Source organism: Vanderwaltozyma polyspora, genomic scaffold (assembly GCF_000150035.1).
Source record: "Vanderwaltozyma polyspora DSM 70294 KpolScaffold388 genomic scaffold, whole genome shotgun sequence".
NCBI lineage: Eukaryota > Fungi > Ascomycota > Saccharomycetes > Saccharomycetales > Saccharomycetaceae > Vanderwaltozyma > Vanderwaltozyma polyspora.
The window spans coordinates 17813-33601 of record NW_001834580.1 but is presented as its reverse complement, the minus strand read 5'-3'; the positions used below and the strand labels follow the sequence as shown (position 1 = coordinate 33601).

The 15789-nt window shown below is 29.8% G+C and overlaps 6 protein-coding genes and 1 further gene across 6 annotated transcripts, besides 2 other annotated features; 5 read left to right on the top strand and 2 right to left on the bottom strand.

Annotated features, from left to right (window-relative positions):
- Positions 1-246: 246 nt before the first annotated feature.
- Positions 247-2580, top strand: Kpol_388p11 (uncharacterized protein; the record flags this gene model as incomplete). The annotated part of the gene is made up of 1 exon (XM_001642775.1): positions 247-2580. One exon carries the CDS (start codon positions 247-249, stop codon positions 2578-2580), a length of 2334 nt encoding a protein of 777 aa, XP_001642825.1.
- Positions 2581-2650: 70 nt separating this feature from the next.
- IRC19 (Irc19p) lies at positions 2651-3268 on the bottom strand (the record flags this gene model as incomplete). The annotated part of the gene is made up of 1 exon (XM_001642774.1): positions 2651-3268. One exon carries the CDS (start codon positions 3266-3268, stop codon positions 2651-2653), a length of 618 nt encoding a protein of 205 aa, XP_001642824.1.
- A 1174-nt stretch (positions 3269-4442) lies between these two features.
- PRM1 (pheromone-regulated protein PRM1) lies at positions 4443-6422 on the top strand (the record flags this gene model as incomplete). Its single annotated transcript, XM_001642773.1, has 1 exon — positions 4443-6422. The coding sequence occupies one exon, from the start codon at positions 4443-4445 to the stop codon at positions 6420-6422; it is 1980 nt and encodes a 659-aa protein (XP_001642823.1).
- A 240-nt stretch (positions 6423-6662) lies between these two features.
- RIM101 (alkaline-responsive transcriptional regulator RIM101) lies at positions 6663-8324 on the bottom strand (the record flags this gene model as incomplete). The annotated part of the gene is made up of 1 exon (XM_001642772.1): positions 6663-8324. The coding sequence occupies one exon, from the start codon at positions 8322-8324 to the stop codon at positions 6663-6665; it is 1662 nt and encodes a 553-aa protein (XP_001642822.1).
- Positions 8325-10341: 2017 nt separating this feature from the next.
- Positions 10342-11487: a sequence feature (similar to hypothetical protein; correction of possible frameshift sequencing error~similar to Saccharomyces cerevisiae YHL029C).
- Kpol_388p7 lies at positions 10342-12489 on the top strand (the record flags this gene model as incomplete).
- Positions 11491-12489: a sequence feature (similar to hypothetical protein; correction of possible frameshift sequencing error~similar to Saccharomyces cerevisiae YHL029C).
- A 513-nt stretch (positions 12490-13002) lies between these two features.
- Positions 13003-14517, top strand: PRP19 (E3 ubiquitin-protein ligase PRP19; the record flags this gene model as incomplete). The annotated part of the gene is made up of 1 exon (XM_001642771.1): positions 13003-14517. One exon carries the CDS (start codon positions 13003-13005, stop codon positions 14515-14517), a length of 1515 nt encoding a protein of 504 aa, XP_001642821.1.
- A 453-nt stretch (positions 14518-14970) lies between these two features.
- Positions 14971-15777, top strand: ENT4 (Ent4p; the record flags this gene model as incomplete). The annotated part of the gene is made up of 1 exon (XM_001642770.1): positions 14971-15777. The coding sequence occupies one exon, from the start codon at positions 14971-14973 to the stop codon at positions 15775-15777; it is 807 nt and encodes a 268-aa protein (XP_001642820.1).
- Between the last annotated feature and the right edge of the window lie 12 nt (positions 15778-15789).

Sequence of the window (15789 nt, the reverse complement as noted above, 5' to 3'; positions counted from 1 at the left end):
TATACCACAAAAATCTGTTATTATCCCAAGAAGCACAACAATAGGATAACGACCAAGACCACTACAATAACAATTACATACAGTTGGTCAATTAAAGAGAGTTTTATGGAGCCTTTATATATAAATTTACAGATATTGGATATATATAATTGAGCAATTGAGTTCTTCTTAACCATTGATAACAGTTTGTGAGTTTTAATTTTTTATTTTTTTGCTTTCATTGTTTTAAATTACATACAGATATAAATGAAAATGAATTTTAAATTAATCTCACCGTTTTCAACTTCTGCTATTTGTAAAGTACCAAATGCAATATATGAAACCAACAGATCATGGACTACTGATCATTCTGTAAGATTGAATCTTCCCACTACACAACAAGCCATTTTGTCCTTACCTATGGATATAGATGAAGAATTGATCGATCTCAATGTATTGACTAAAAATGATTGTAATATTATTGATATAACAGGTATTTATTCCAATGGATATTTAGAACCAACAATCTGTGTTACAGTGCCTGTATCCATGGAAAATATTGGCGATGAGTCTATTTTAAGTTTAATTAAAAATGAATTATCTAAAGATATATTAAAATTGTCTGTAGAATTTCAATTAGATTTAATTATTACTAAGGATCCAACTTATTGTAGATTTAATACTCAAGATCCAAGTTATTCATTTTATGTTCATATGGTTGGTTTAGAATCGCATGTTAAATGTTGCGAGACTCATCTAGTGACAGTTTTGAAACTATTTACGAATTCAAAATTAAATAAACCAATCTTTGTCGAATATTTGGACATACCATCATACTCTTTATTACCTGTATGTATAGGGGTTGATATGGTTAACGTTAAACACATGTCAACAACATACAAAGCTGATATCCATCTACCGTCATTGCTATCATTTAATGAAGATTTAAAAGCTCAACCTCAAATTTTTTTCTCTGGTGGTAACAGAAGTTTAATATCAGATGCAAAATTTGTTATGTCTGAATACATTAAAAAAGCAAAAGACAACATGTTTTATAGAAAATTTTCAAGTGTATCCCCTGCAAAATTATTATTTATTAGAAAATTTTGTCAACAAGAGATAATAAAATTAATGATAAAATATCATTCTTTTATTAAAGTAACAAAATATTCAATAGAGTTCCAAGCATCTTCTTTAGAATTATTGGAGATTATAACAAAAGTTTTCACTGCAAAAATTTTACACAACATAGTAGAGATTCAATTAATAATGGATGATTCTTTCCATTTTACAAATGAAAATATTAAGAATATATTAGATGTATCGGATAAAAAGCAAATTATAGCAATGCAATCATTAGAAAATACAAATCAAATAGTCATTGTAGGAAAACATACAAACCACATGTATGACAATGAACCGTTCGATAAGAAAAGTAATATCTCTCATTATCTATCATCATTATTTAGTAATGAAGCGATTTTAAAGGCAACTAAACAATTGAAAGCATTTTTTGAAATTCATCCTGATTATGAAGAATTTATTTCTGGTAAGAAAAATGGTAAATTAACTAGAATCATGGAAGTATCAGAATGCCTAATTAGTCTAGAAATGTATGAAAATGATGAAAACATGTTTTTAAGTTTAATTGCTAATACTTATCCAGAATTTTTAAGTGCTTTTCTTCAATTCATAGATGAACTTCCTGCTGAAGAATCATTTTTCATTCCAGAAGTTTATCATCGTCCAGTAATTGGATCAGGAGGTTCTGTAATCCAAACAACAATGAGGAAACATAACGTTTTCATACAGTTTTCAAATAGTTTCCTATTACCACAAAATGAGTTCTCTCACATAAGATATGATAACGTCATAATAAGATGTCCAACTAAAAATGAAATGGGGATTAAAATGGCCAAGAAAGAATTAAATACATTAGCTCATAATTATGGTTCTTTACAATGTAAGACTTTAGTAAAGTTTACTCCAGGACAATACCGTTATATATTATCAAATGGTTCAAACGTTATAAGCCAAATAGAAAAAACAATGAATGGATATATTATGTTTCCATTCGAAGAACCTAAGGAAGGATATTTATTAGAAATTAGAGGAAATAATGAAAATTCATTAGCTGCAGCAGAAGAATTAATCAAATCAAGTTTCGGTTTAGAAACTGAAATATATTTGAATGAAACTATTAAAGATTTTGATAGTTTTTATAATACTGTTCTCGTTCCGTTCAAAAGAGTTATGTCAATTGAAGTTACTTTCCATGAAGATATGATACGGTTGACATATGGACAAGATAATAAACAATTTAGTAAAGCTCTTTTATTATTAGAGGAGTATTTAAGATCTATCAATTTAAGGATCGTTAAACAAGAAACATTCCATGGAGTAATCATCGATCCAGAGACTACCCCTAACGATGAAGGAATCATAAAGAATCGTAACTTAAATCAATTAGATCAATACCAAAATCATTCAAGATTGCAAAATAAAAACTCAGGGACATTTATTAAACCATCAAAAGTATACTCTCAGTATCCTTACTCAAGATATGGATATTCTTATGAATGTGAAAATGGTTACAGATAGTTAACTATATACTTGAAACAGCTTGATATACACACACATACATATATATTTTTCAATGCATATTTAATGACTATAATCTAGTTCCAATGGTTTCATTCATTAATATTAAACACATATCAAAATCATTAAATACTTTTAACTGTGAAGTAAATTTTAAATTATTATTCGAATTAACTAGGTGATTAAAGTCAACTCGAAGTAATTGATATAATTCCGATCCTTTAGATCTCTTCTCTATAAAGTTTTCTTTCTGATATTCAACCGTTAACAAATTTTTTAAAACTTGTCTACAGATTGTATTATCTCTGGCAATTTTAAACTTAATTGTCTTGGTTTCAGGTATAAAAGAAACTGATTTTATAATAAACTCAAGCGATTTTTGTAAAGTTGGTATCAATGGTCGTTGTTCTTCTATACCAGTAACAAGTTTCCTTTTTAATTGATAATTTTCAATCTTAAACTTATATCGTATGTACGAAGTATAAGTTTCTTTAACCATTCTTGTTCTAGAAATAAGTGGTCGAAGCCTGATAAACCTTCTATAATACATCTTGACTACAGTATCTTCGTCAATATCCTTCAGATTATGGTTTGGCATGTAATATTTTGAATGATTCTTCAATAAAGTATACTTTGAAGTTATCACTGCATTTTTAGTCAATATCCTTATCGAAGGCACTGAATCCATTCTGTTATAGTTACAATGTTTTCAAATTACTTTAGAAATATGTCAACCACACAACTGAACCTAAATACTATCAATCTCATCATGTAATATACCTTCTCTTTAAGACACATGGCTAAGTATTGCTAATGTGAACAAGTTAGACCATCTTCGAAGCAAGTTAACGTTAAAAAGTCAATTTTTATTATTAAGAATACTACATAGTTGCTTAAATGTATCAATTTTAAGTTGATCTGATCTTTTTGATGACTTAAAAATACAAAAGAACTTGAGTGGATTCAGCATTGAGTTACTTATATTAATTCAATTTCAAATTCTGTGGACAGAAGTCTTAAAGCCATCTCATTGACCAAAAAGTCAGGCCAATTTTTCATTTAACCAATATATCTCTGTATATTGCTAAAATATCTAAAAGATCCCATTGTAATTAAAGCATTTTTGATCAATGCAATTCCTATAAACTAGAACCAATTTAATCTTGAAATAAATGAGGTGATTTCAAATTCTTGATTTAGTTTGTGTTATCCTTCTCTGACAGTTAACTATGCTATTGGCAAGGCTATGGCGATGGTTTCAATTCTAACCAAAATAGCAGAAAAGATGCAAGCAAAAAATAATATTGTAAACTAATATATTTACAGATTAACTGGTTTAAACAATTCAAGTAATCTCATTTCATTAGTTAAACCCAATTGCAATAACTTGCTTCGACGCTTTTGCCTAATGCCACTTTAGAAGTCAAGGAATGGTAATATAGTAATAGAATAAGATGGCTTAGAAAACAAAAGCCAGTATAACTAGTTGCATCCAAATATCTCAACTTCTAGTTACACTTACTGATAGTAGCATAGTTAGTTGTAGAGATGTTTTGAGTACTATAACAATTGAACTTTTTTTTTAATATATTGACGATTTAATATTAACGTTATAAGATTGTTTTAACCATGTTTCAAGTATAATAAAATGCTGTAAGAGGTAAGAAAAAAAAAGTTAAACAATATAATGAAAACTTGGGTTTAGATATATATATATATATATATATTTAGAATGATACCTATCCCTCTATTTGTTTGCAAATGTAAATATATTGTTCTTGCTAATTAGTTAACATCTTTTTGATAACGGCGTCACAGTATAGTAAGTTCATTATTCTTATAAAATATACCATACTACTGAAATGATAAAATATAATCCTGCTTATTTGAATTTAAATGAACGACTATCTCAAATATGGCTTAATAAATATACTATTTTATTCATACTAGCTGCTTTTAAGTTACTATTCTTTTCAACCTCATTAAGAAATGCATTAGACGTCTCTAAAAGCTATATATTGTCAAACTGTGGTACAATTGACACTATGTATTCAAAAACCTTGAATAGTACACCTCATTACATTGGTGTATTTGGGAACTATCTGATCAATAAAGCATTGATTCAAACTGTTAAAACAAGTTTATCTACTGTCTCTTTACTCGTGTATGCTAGTGAGGAGATATTGGAATTCATGGTAGATTTTTATTTAGGAACATATGAATGCTTATTGGTGGCAGCTATAGATGGAACAGTAGACACAGCAGTTAACGCTACTGAAAAATTGATAGGTTTTGTAAATGGTTCAGTTGGATCAATTGCTAATGATTTAGATGATGGATTGAATGATTTATCAAAAATCATCAACAAAGCAATCTCGGCAGCTGAAAAAGTTGGTAGCTTATTTAGTGATGATGATGATGATGACGACGACGATTCAAGTAGTTCAAGTAAGAACATAGCATCTGTTAACTTAACAATAAAAGCCCTACGAAACCTATATATTCCTTCTTCAATTAATGATAAATTAGAGAAGATTTCAGATTCTACGCCAACTTTCGATGAGGTCAAAAACTCAACCAAAAATCTAATAGGAATACCTTTTGAAAAAATCAGAAAAGAAATTAAATCAATCAATACTACTAATATTGTAGGTGATCCTGACGTATTATATGTCCCACCGATTAACGATAACAGCAATTATCAAGGAATTTGCAGTGCCAATAAAAATCACATTACGTCGTTTTTCTATTCAATGGATCATCTCTTGAAAGTTGCAACAATAGTTTGCATTGTATTGCTATTAATCGGTGCTGTTGTGGTCCTTTTTCCAGAGTTTTTGGAGGAGTTTAAATTATGGAAACGTCTGACACAGTTAAGGGAATTTTATTGGTATAACAAGGATCTATACCCTTCCTCCTCCGAATTGGAAACTATAAATCAAGAGGTTAAAGATCCATTTAATGATAAGAAAAATATTATTCCTGATCAATTTGATGTAATTGCTGGGTACCAAACTTGTTTCAATCCTTGGCATACTAGAATAGTAAATTTCATAGAAAAGATAATCACTTACTTCAATCGTTCTTCATTTCAAAATGAAAGTAACAAAAGAAGAAGACAATGGATCGTTGCTTATGTAGCATCAGAAAGAGCCTTGTTTATATTAGGAATAGGAATGCTGGCATTTTTTGTTTCCATTTTACAGTTAATTATTATAACGCTTCTGAAGAGGACATTTGACAATAATTCAAATATGATAAATATAAATTCAATAGCTAACTCATCTGCTGTTCATTCATTAAAAGATGATGTTTCAACATGGAGCAATCAGGTAAACTTATACATCAAACAGACAGAAGGGAATTTAAATCATCAAGTCTTTGGCTGGATTGAAGACTCTACTGAATCATTAAACAATACTGTCACACATATGATTAATGGAATAGATGATACATTAGCAGACATATTCAATGGTACTCTGCTGTACAATCCTATGAAGACAGTTGTTTCCTGTGTTATCGAAAACAAATTGTACACAATTGAAAAGAGTTTGACATGGATACATAATAAAGCAAATGTGACATTACCAAGAATCAACGGCGATGATATTAATAATCTATTATCATCTTCAAATAACTCAACAAATGCAACAGGTAGTAATAACCTTGCGACAGAATTGTTTGAAGATGTTATTGATGATTCAAAAAAAATAATTAACAAGGTTATTCAAACCTATCATAAAAGCATTATATATGAGATGATCATTTCACTAGTTTTCATCGGAATATGGTCAAGTCAGATACCAATAGCATTAGTAATTGCTAGATTCAAGAACTTTTAAATAAACAACATTAAGTAATTTCTAAAGTAAACTGATAATAATAAATAGATATTATCAAGTATGCAAAATAATAATTTCCTAAACCAAAAAAAGATAATCGAGAACATACTTAACTTGCAGATTCTCAACCATTTAATAATCCTATTAAAAAATGTATAATGTATAAAAGTGAAGGTACATAGAACGAAATGAATTTTATTTTAATGACCACCTGATATAAATGAAGAGTGACTGAAATCTTTAAACTAAAATTTTTGGGTATTTCTTTAGAGTTACAGGAGTATCAGATTTCAATTGGTTTACCAACTTGTCATCATCAAACTCTTCATCTGATTCGTATTCCTCTTCAAGTAAGGAACATATCAAATAGTCTTTTATTATTTCAACTGTGTTCAATACATCTACAAATTCTTCTTCTTCGTCTTCTTCTTCATTATTATTTTCTTGTTTATCTATTGACAATTTGAAGACATCTTCCGCTAATGCATCCATATCCTTACCGTTACTCTTTTGAACAGTGCTAAAGTAACTTGATTGCACGTTGAAGTGAGGTAATCTTTGCAACGATTCGTAACGAGGAGTGAACATTTGTGGACTTTGATTCAATGGGGGGAGAACAGAAGTGTGTTGTTGTTGATGCTGTTGTGGATATTGCTGTTGTTGTTGTTGTTGCTGTTGTGGATATTGTTGTGGATAACTTGTAGTTGAATTATATAATGAAGAAGATAAATGAGGCAATTCTGGGTACTTGTTTTGAGAATCGTGCCCAATTTGTTGAATATTATTAGTATTAGATTGGAGCTGAGCATAATGAACTTGAGTTTGTTGTACTGGTGTTTGACCTTGGTACACATAAGAAACATTTTGATGCACAACTGGAGGTCTGACAGGAGTGTTTAAATCTCTTGACAAGTTTGAGAAAAACATAGCCTTCGAGACAGTGGATGAAGAAGCAGGTAATTGATGGTATGGTTGAGGATGGTATAAATTGTTATTGACATTCAGGTTATTTTCATGAGATAAAGGAGGTAAAACAGTTTGCAATCTTGAGATTACATGTTGTGAATAAGAAGGATCACATTGAGAAAATAATTCCTTTGGTATCATATTCTGTAAGTCGTTATTATAAAATTGGGAATTTTGACAATTTTGATTGTTACTACCACTGTTAGCGATGGTGGAGTCTTGTAAAGATAATTGTAATAACCTTTCCTTGTCTGCTTTTGACTTTGGACCTCTTTTTTTCTTGATTCTTACTTGAGAATCATCAGCAACATGAATTTTCAAATGTTTTTTCAAATCTTGTGGTCTTTTAAATTTTTTGGTACAGGTTTTACAACTGAATGGAGTTAATGGAACATGAACTCTTAAATGAGAAGTGATATGATCTCTTTTTTCAGTTTTTACTTTACAATTACCCCATTGACAATTTAGTTGTAAATTTCTCTGAGACTTACGACCGACATGATCGTGGCATAGATGATGATATAAAAATTCAGGTTGACTAAATAAGTGAGAACATTCTGCCCATTGACATGATAATTCTTTTGCGGCAGGAGAAGAAGGAGAAGTTGAATTGGTTGATAAAGTTGGAGTGGGTATACTAGGAGGAGTCATATTTGCAGAAGTTAATGAATCAGCAGCCGTTTTAGCATCTATAGCAGTTTGATTGATGCCAGTGGCGTTTGTGATAGTATTAGTGGGTGATGGCAAATTTTTCTGAATTTTTGTATCAAAAGAATCATCATCGTCCAAGTCATTATCACTATTGCTACTATTTACAGTCGAGTGGGTAAAAGCAGGAGAAGGCAAATGGGACACACCTAATTCCTGGTCATCTTGTTTAAAAGTTAGTGAAGAATTATTATCTTCTTGGTTTAACAGATCCTTTAACAACACCATATTGAAATGAGACGATTGAATGAGAACTGTTTTTTATAGATATAAGATTAATGAATAATAACAGTTATAGTGGGATATATGTGAATATGCGTTGAATTGGTAGAAACAGGAGTTGATAATTGTTTCAATCAGGAGTGAAAATAATAACTGTTAAAAACCTTTGATATTTTTTTGTTGTTGATATAGATATATATATATATGCCACCAATACAGTTTTCCTATTCCATCTATAAGTCAGATAGAGAGAGAGAGAGATAGAGATAGAGTGAATGAATGTAACCAAAGTAACTTATAAGTAGAATTTAGTTTAGTTTAATCTCAATTACTCTAATTTCAATCGAATTTAATTTCATATCAATCAAATTTAACTCAACTAAGCCACGTTAATAATAATAATTCCCCGTGCCGTAACACAGAGATAAACAGACACACACTTGTAAACCTCACTCGGTCGCAGCCAGCCAATATTTTACTATACAGAATGGTGGTGTATTTATTATGTTTCCTATATTGACTGTAATATGGTGTAAAACTTGATGGATGAGTAAAAGATACAGCAAACAAAAGAGCCAAATAAGGAAACAAAAGAAAAGAGAAAAAATTAAAAATAAATTCCAAAAAAAGCAACAATCACGTATACAGTGACCTGACGTTTATAATTGTATACGAACAGGAAAAACCGATTATTCTCCGACGGCAAACCTTAGGTAGGGTAAACACAGAAGTTTCCCTTTTTAGCCGCCAAGCAGATAGAGAGATACGATGACTATTGTACCTGAAAGAAAGTGGAATACAACCTATTATACAACTCTTCAAAAAGTGGTATCCCTGTTGTGATAACTATATTGGAGAGTTGTTGTGGATTGTATTTGAGTAGTTGTAAATAACTTGTTCCAATTAGAAATTATTCAGACATCAGGTATCAACTAATGTGAGTTGGACAACAACAAAAAAAAGACCAAACTCTGGAACAAGAACATCCATTTCCTCCCTTTATATATTCCGGACTCCATGTTCTTCCATTCGGTACCGACCTGTTCATTCTTTTTATTTCTAAGGGGAGCGGGAACTGCCAGTGTGTGTGACACAAAAACGATATAATAATAACAAAAAGAAAAGAAAAGAAAAGAAAAGAAAAGGCAACGTCTTGTTTAGCCGCCAATCATTGCCTGCCAGAGTTACCCTGGCTTTCTTTTATTACATCCACTATTAATCATTCCATTGATGATCTTCTTCTTTACTTTGGTTAAATGATCTTCAAAATGTAATATAAAATATAACATTAAAGGGTTTACTAGAATATGATATAAGAGAGTGGTTTTTTTATGTTTGAGCTAGTCACAACATCTATTATAACACACTTTCTCAATTGTATATGACAAGTATCGTATGTTGACCAAGAGGCAATATCCTGGCTCACGTGATTATCTTGATCTAGATAATCTGTGAGTATTTATAGTTAATATAAGTTAATTGTTAATGACAGTTACAACATTACTGTCTTTGACTTGTTGGAAAAAAACCTCTAGAATATGTATTTCATTGTATGCCCTGTTTGAATCATCGAGAAATATATATTATAAACAAACTACTAAATATTGTTATAGTGTTGTTTGTAGTTTGTTGTTGTAGCAATAGATGCTCGCATAATCATATTGACGTCACGTGATAGTCATGTTCATGTGACTATTTCCCTCATCATCATCAATTTTTAATAAATTTAAATTTGATTTGATTTAATTTAATTTCTCAAAAATAATTTATATAACAACGCAATTTTTGTTCTTAATGAATAATACTGTATATAGTTCATAATTATATTGCTACTTTATGGATTTTTATTTAACTTTCAACAAGAGTATATTGCAATTAATCACTTGTCGTTGTTCAAAAAATTTTTACACTGCATTTCATTTGAACAGCTGAATTTCAATTCAGTAAAGATACGATAAATAGATCGAAATATTATTTTCTTTTTTCATTGAATGTTAAATTATTATAAACCTATACAAAAAATATGACAGATAAATTACGAAATTCAAATTTTAATTTAAATTCCAATTCCAATTCCAATTCCGATGCCAATGACGATGCCAATGCAAACATAAGCACTAACACAAATACGAATACAAACACAAGCACAAATACGAATCCCAATTCAAACCCTAATATAAACTCGAATCCAAATTCAAATACAAAATCAAGCAATCCATCATATCTAAGAAATCTAAAACAACAATATCACAATAAACAATTAATTCAAGTGGTTATAGAACTTATAAATGCAAACGACCATGATTCTTTAGCATTTATTTCAAGAAATACCGGTATTCCGCCACAATTGAGATATTTAGTATGGCCAATTTTATTGAAATATCACCCAATGTGTATTTCACCTTATATAATCTCAAATACTTTGGTTTGGGATAACAATTTAAATTCTTATCAATTGGCAAATAAAAATAATAATGAATCCAATAGTGAGAATAATTTAAGTAATACCACAACTGAGAATTTAACTAATAATAACAATTCCGAAATAGAAGTCGAAATTGAATCACAAATCTTACATGATTTGAAAAAATATTTCCACATAAGAAAAAATTTAAGTAACGAAGATCCAAATTTTTTACAAATCCAAAATGATAATCTAAAAATTATCGAATCCTTAAAATCAACAATATTATCTTTTTTGAATAAATGGTCAAAAATTTTTAAATATGAACCTGGTTTAGCTTGGTTAGCAGTCGGGATAGCCGAATGGTTTCCAATCCATAACGATGAAAATGAAGCTGGCCCATTATTATTGAACATTAAAAAACATAGTAGTCACAGTAAACCTTCAAAACAAAAGGAAAATTTAAATGATTCAGTTTCAAATTATGATAATGACGATATTCTATTCAATTCAAACACAACAAGATTATTTGACGAATACCCTCTACCAAATAGATTAAGATCACAACTTTCAAATGTCGATTTCTTCGATTTTGATCAAATATACGAGAGGTTTTTATTAGTGATATTACACTCCCCTGACGTCGCAATGGCCCAAAATTCTTTACGTGATCAAAATAAAAACAAACTTAAGGAAGATGCCATAAACAATTATTTCCCTGTTATATCAGGGGGTGAATATATCTTTCGAAACTCAACTATTTTTTAAGTGTTTTCTTCAATATTACCTGAATTATATCAACCATTAACTGAAGAAACTCCATTTCAACAATCTGCTACAAGGAAAAATTGGCTATACTGGTGGTTGAAATTTGCAGGAGCTCGTGCATTTCATAAACAAGATAGGGCAAGGCTATGGGATATTTTATTAGGATGGAGACCAAATCCTGAAATGCAAACAATAAATTTTTTCTTAAATTATAATACAAAAAAATTTGATCATTTATATTCAAAAACGTTTGTATCGAACATTAAATTTTTAAAATCAATAACTCATAATGATCCATTTTGGTTTCCAGATTTAAATCATATAAATTTAGGTTCTCAAGGATGTGAATTTGATAAAGACGTCCTCAGAGAATTACTAATTAGAAATAGATTTGGAAGCATAGAAGCAAAAGATACAGTAAATTTAAAAGACAAGATGGCATTAAATGAAGTATGTGATAAGGATTGTGAAGATGCAAGTATACCATTTTCATTAATTGATCCACATGTCCAGTTAATATTCATTTATATCGCTATTTTACAACACTCTGAATTTAAATTATTAGAGTTCGAAGAAAGTGAAATTACTGAATTTTTGAATAATGTACCGCTTTTGTCTAAGAGTGATGATGCTAGTTTCAGAAAAATGAGAGAATTCAGTAATATTGCAGATTCAAAAAGTAGCAGTGGTAATAATGAATCAGATTCTAAAGAGTCACGTCCAATGTCAACTTCTTCGGATTGCTCAACTTCTTCCTCTTCAACTTCTTCATTAACTGCTTCGCCGTCCTCATCTGTACCTAACACAGGACTAAATGTTTCTTATACAACAACAGTCCCATCTTCATCACATCATATGATGATAGAAGTTGGTAACGATGGTAAAGCTTCCAATTCATTCAACAATATTATGTCTACAGCCGGCGATATATGGAGAAAATGGCTATGGAATGAATTGGAGGACATATCAGGCAATGATTTATTCAATTTCCAAGAATAATTACGCTTGAGACCATAATTATAATAAACTCGTCATCCTATCAAGACTTTTTTAGTATAATGCTTTATAAAACTACTATAAATCAGATGCTACACTTAAATTGTTTTTGTCCTTACTAAAGGAGACAAAAAAATTTAAAAAATAGGAATCAATTAAATCGATTCAATTCTAACCTAATATCTAATCATTCTCTTGAATATCATCTAATTACAATTATAGTTAGAATCAAAGTCAAAGTTTCAAGTCGAACAGTTCCCTGTCAATCTCATCCCATATCATCTCATAGCATCTCCTGCTTAAAACTGTAGCATCGCTATCAAATAGTTTTCATTATACCAGCTTAACCTGTAAAAATATCTTATTAACAATGTAAAAACATCTATAACTTTAATAAAGTCAAGTAAACAGATTAAAAAACTTGAATTAAAAGGATATCTACTTGCATATAACAGAGCAATTTATATATTGGTTTGCATTATAGTGATCTTGATTGAAAACATCGTAATTTAAGCTATGTTTTGTGCAATCAGTGGGAAACCAGCAAAATTTCCTGTTCTATCTCCCAAATCGAAATCTATATTTGAGAAAGCCTTAATTGAACAGTATGTTGAACAGAGTGGCAAAGATCCAATAACCAATGAACCTTTGAAATTATCTGAATTGGTTGAAATATCGCAAACTCCTCAACAGACTTCTTTGGTAAATGCTGTCAATGCTTCAACTTTAAATACAAATTATAGTATACCAAATTTATTATCGACATTACAGAATGAATGGGATGCAATAATGTTGGAAAATTTTCAACTAAGGAAACAATTAGATGCTTTCACCAAACAATTAAGTATAGCATATTATGAAAGAGATTCAGCTAAATTGATTGCAGCAAAAACTTTGAAGGAAAAAGATGAATTAGCAAATGAAATTAATAAATTAACGAAACTAATGGGGACTATTGATGAAGAAAAGATAATAATTCAAATTAATGATGACTTTAAAGAAAAATTGAAACAAGAATCTAAATCTTATTTGGAATTTACTCAATTAAATAAAATTCAGGATAAATATAAATTACCATCATTAACCAAGACTGAATTATCCAAGACGTGGGATATTACTATTAATGATAAAATATATACAAAAATTGATACCAACTCTTCCAAACCTATCGAAAAAACTTTGTTCCTTAACGATGATACTAAAACGTTGACTATTGTATCTGATTCCCAAATTGTAAAGACAATTCATGATGTAATAATCGACTCAGATTACCAGTTATTATCAACAAACTATACAGATGATTGGTTATTTTATACAACTTCAATAAATGAAATTGTAGCATACAGTTTTAATGATAAAACATCAAAAAAGATTAAAACTGGTGGGAATGAAGAAATTATTTTCATCAATAATCATAGTCATGTTGCTAATGATTATTTATTATGGGTAGACAATCAAGGTAAAATTGGATTAAGTTCAATTTCAGAAGATATTACCTATATCGTTCAAAATAGTAGTCAAAATTCTGATAAATGTATCTCAGCAAGTTTACAAAAAGACGGTCTACTATTAGCAATTGCATCATTTGATATCATTGAAATAATAAATTTGAGTAATCCAATTGTAGAAGTAGAATTTTTTAAATTGGGTACACATATTCCTGGAACTTCACCAATAACTTTTATACAAATGTGCACTAATGGTTACAGTATGGAGGTTCAAACAACCACAGATTTAATGGTATTCGATCTAAGGAAAGAAATAGGTACTTTGTTATCTGGACCTATTGATATTGCCAGGTCTAAATTTTCAATTTTAGATGTATCTGGTAAGTATTTGACAATGATCAATGATAATAAATTACAAATATTCACATACAAAAAGGCAAAGAAGACATGGATCGCTGATGACACCCATGTAATAGAATTACCACAATCACAATTCGATGACTTGAAAATTCTATTGAATAATTCAGAATTATCTTTCCTGATAAAATCAGGAACCCTTGTATCATTATATAGAGCTTTATAACATACCGTAGTTTCCAATGCATTATCGCCATAGACTCAAATTATAATACACCATTCATAGGTTAGATGATTGAATCCAAATATCAACTATATCCGTAAATACCAATTATTCTTACCAAGTTATGGTACCTGATTATACATTATATTAAGATATATCAGGTTTATTCAAAAGCATCGAATTTAAATCTTTTCCACACGGAGAAACGAAACTTGATATATTACAAGTATCATGAACATAACGGATAACTGGTTTGAGCTAGATCATTAAAACAGTAGTTTAATTATACGAACATCACGTTAAACCAATACCCTGATACTTGTGAAGAATTGGTAGAATATTTTTAATAAAAGTCCTTCCTTCCTTTTAACTTTGTTTCTAGTTCCTCTCCTTCTAATCATTGGGATAATAAACTGAAATTGACTATTAAAAAGACTATTTGAATACGGTTTGGATATGCCAATATTCGATTCTGTTAGGAACTTTGTTCAATCTGCTACTGAAGCCAAGGTTAAAGAAGCTACTGATGATAATGAGACTTCTGGTGCTACAGGTACGTTAATGAATGAAATTTCAGTTTTAACATACAGTCCCAAGACTTTAAAAGAGATAATTCAAGTACTCAAGAAACGGTTAACAGGGTCTAGTAAGAAGTCATCACATCGTAATTGTGTTCATATTTTGAAGACTATGACTCTAATATCGTACTTAATAAATAATGGTTCAAATGATTTTATTGCTTGGGCAAGAAGTAATATAATGATATTTGAAGTTTTAAAAGATTTCGAAGTGATACATGAAGATGATGAAAAGATGGCAGAACAGATAAGGTACATAGCTGGTGATTTATGTATATTAATCAATGATGATGAATTACTAGAGGCAAGGAGAAAAGATGTGATACAATTTCGTTCTAGCATATCATCTCCGGGAAGAAAGTCTACTGATAATAGTCATTTAAAGAAAACAGCTAGCGCAGGTACTGGTAAAAATGATTTAACACATATGTTATTTAAGAAATCTTCAAATTCAAATGCAGAAGATGAATATTTCTATAGTTCGAATTATTCAAATCAGCTTCGTGGGGGTACAACAAGTTTAGAATTGAAAAGAGAGGGTGGAAATACATCAAGAAGAAGTACACAAGAGAATGCAAGATTTGAAATATATTCAGTAGCAGAAGAAGACACAGTGGTTGAAAAAAACTCATCGAAATTTCGTTCTTCACCATTGAAAATCTCTACCACAAATCCATTTCGTTAAAACTAAAAGGCC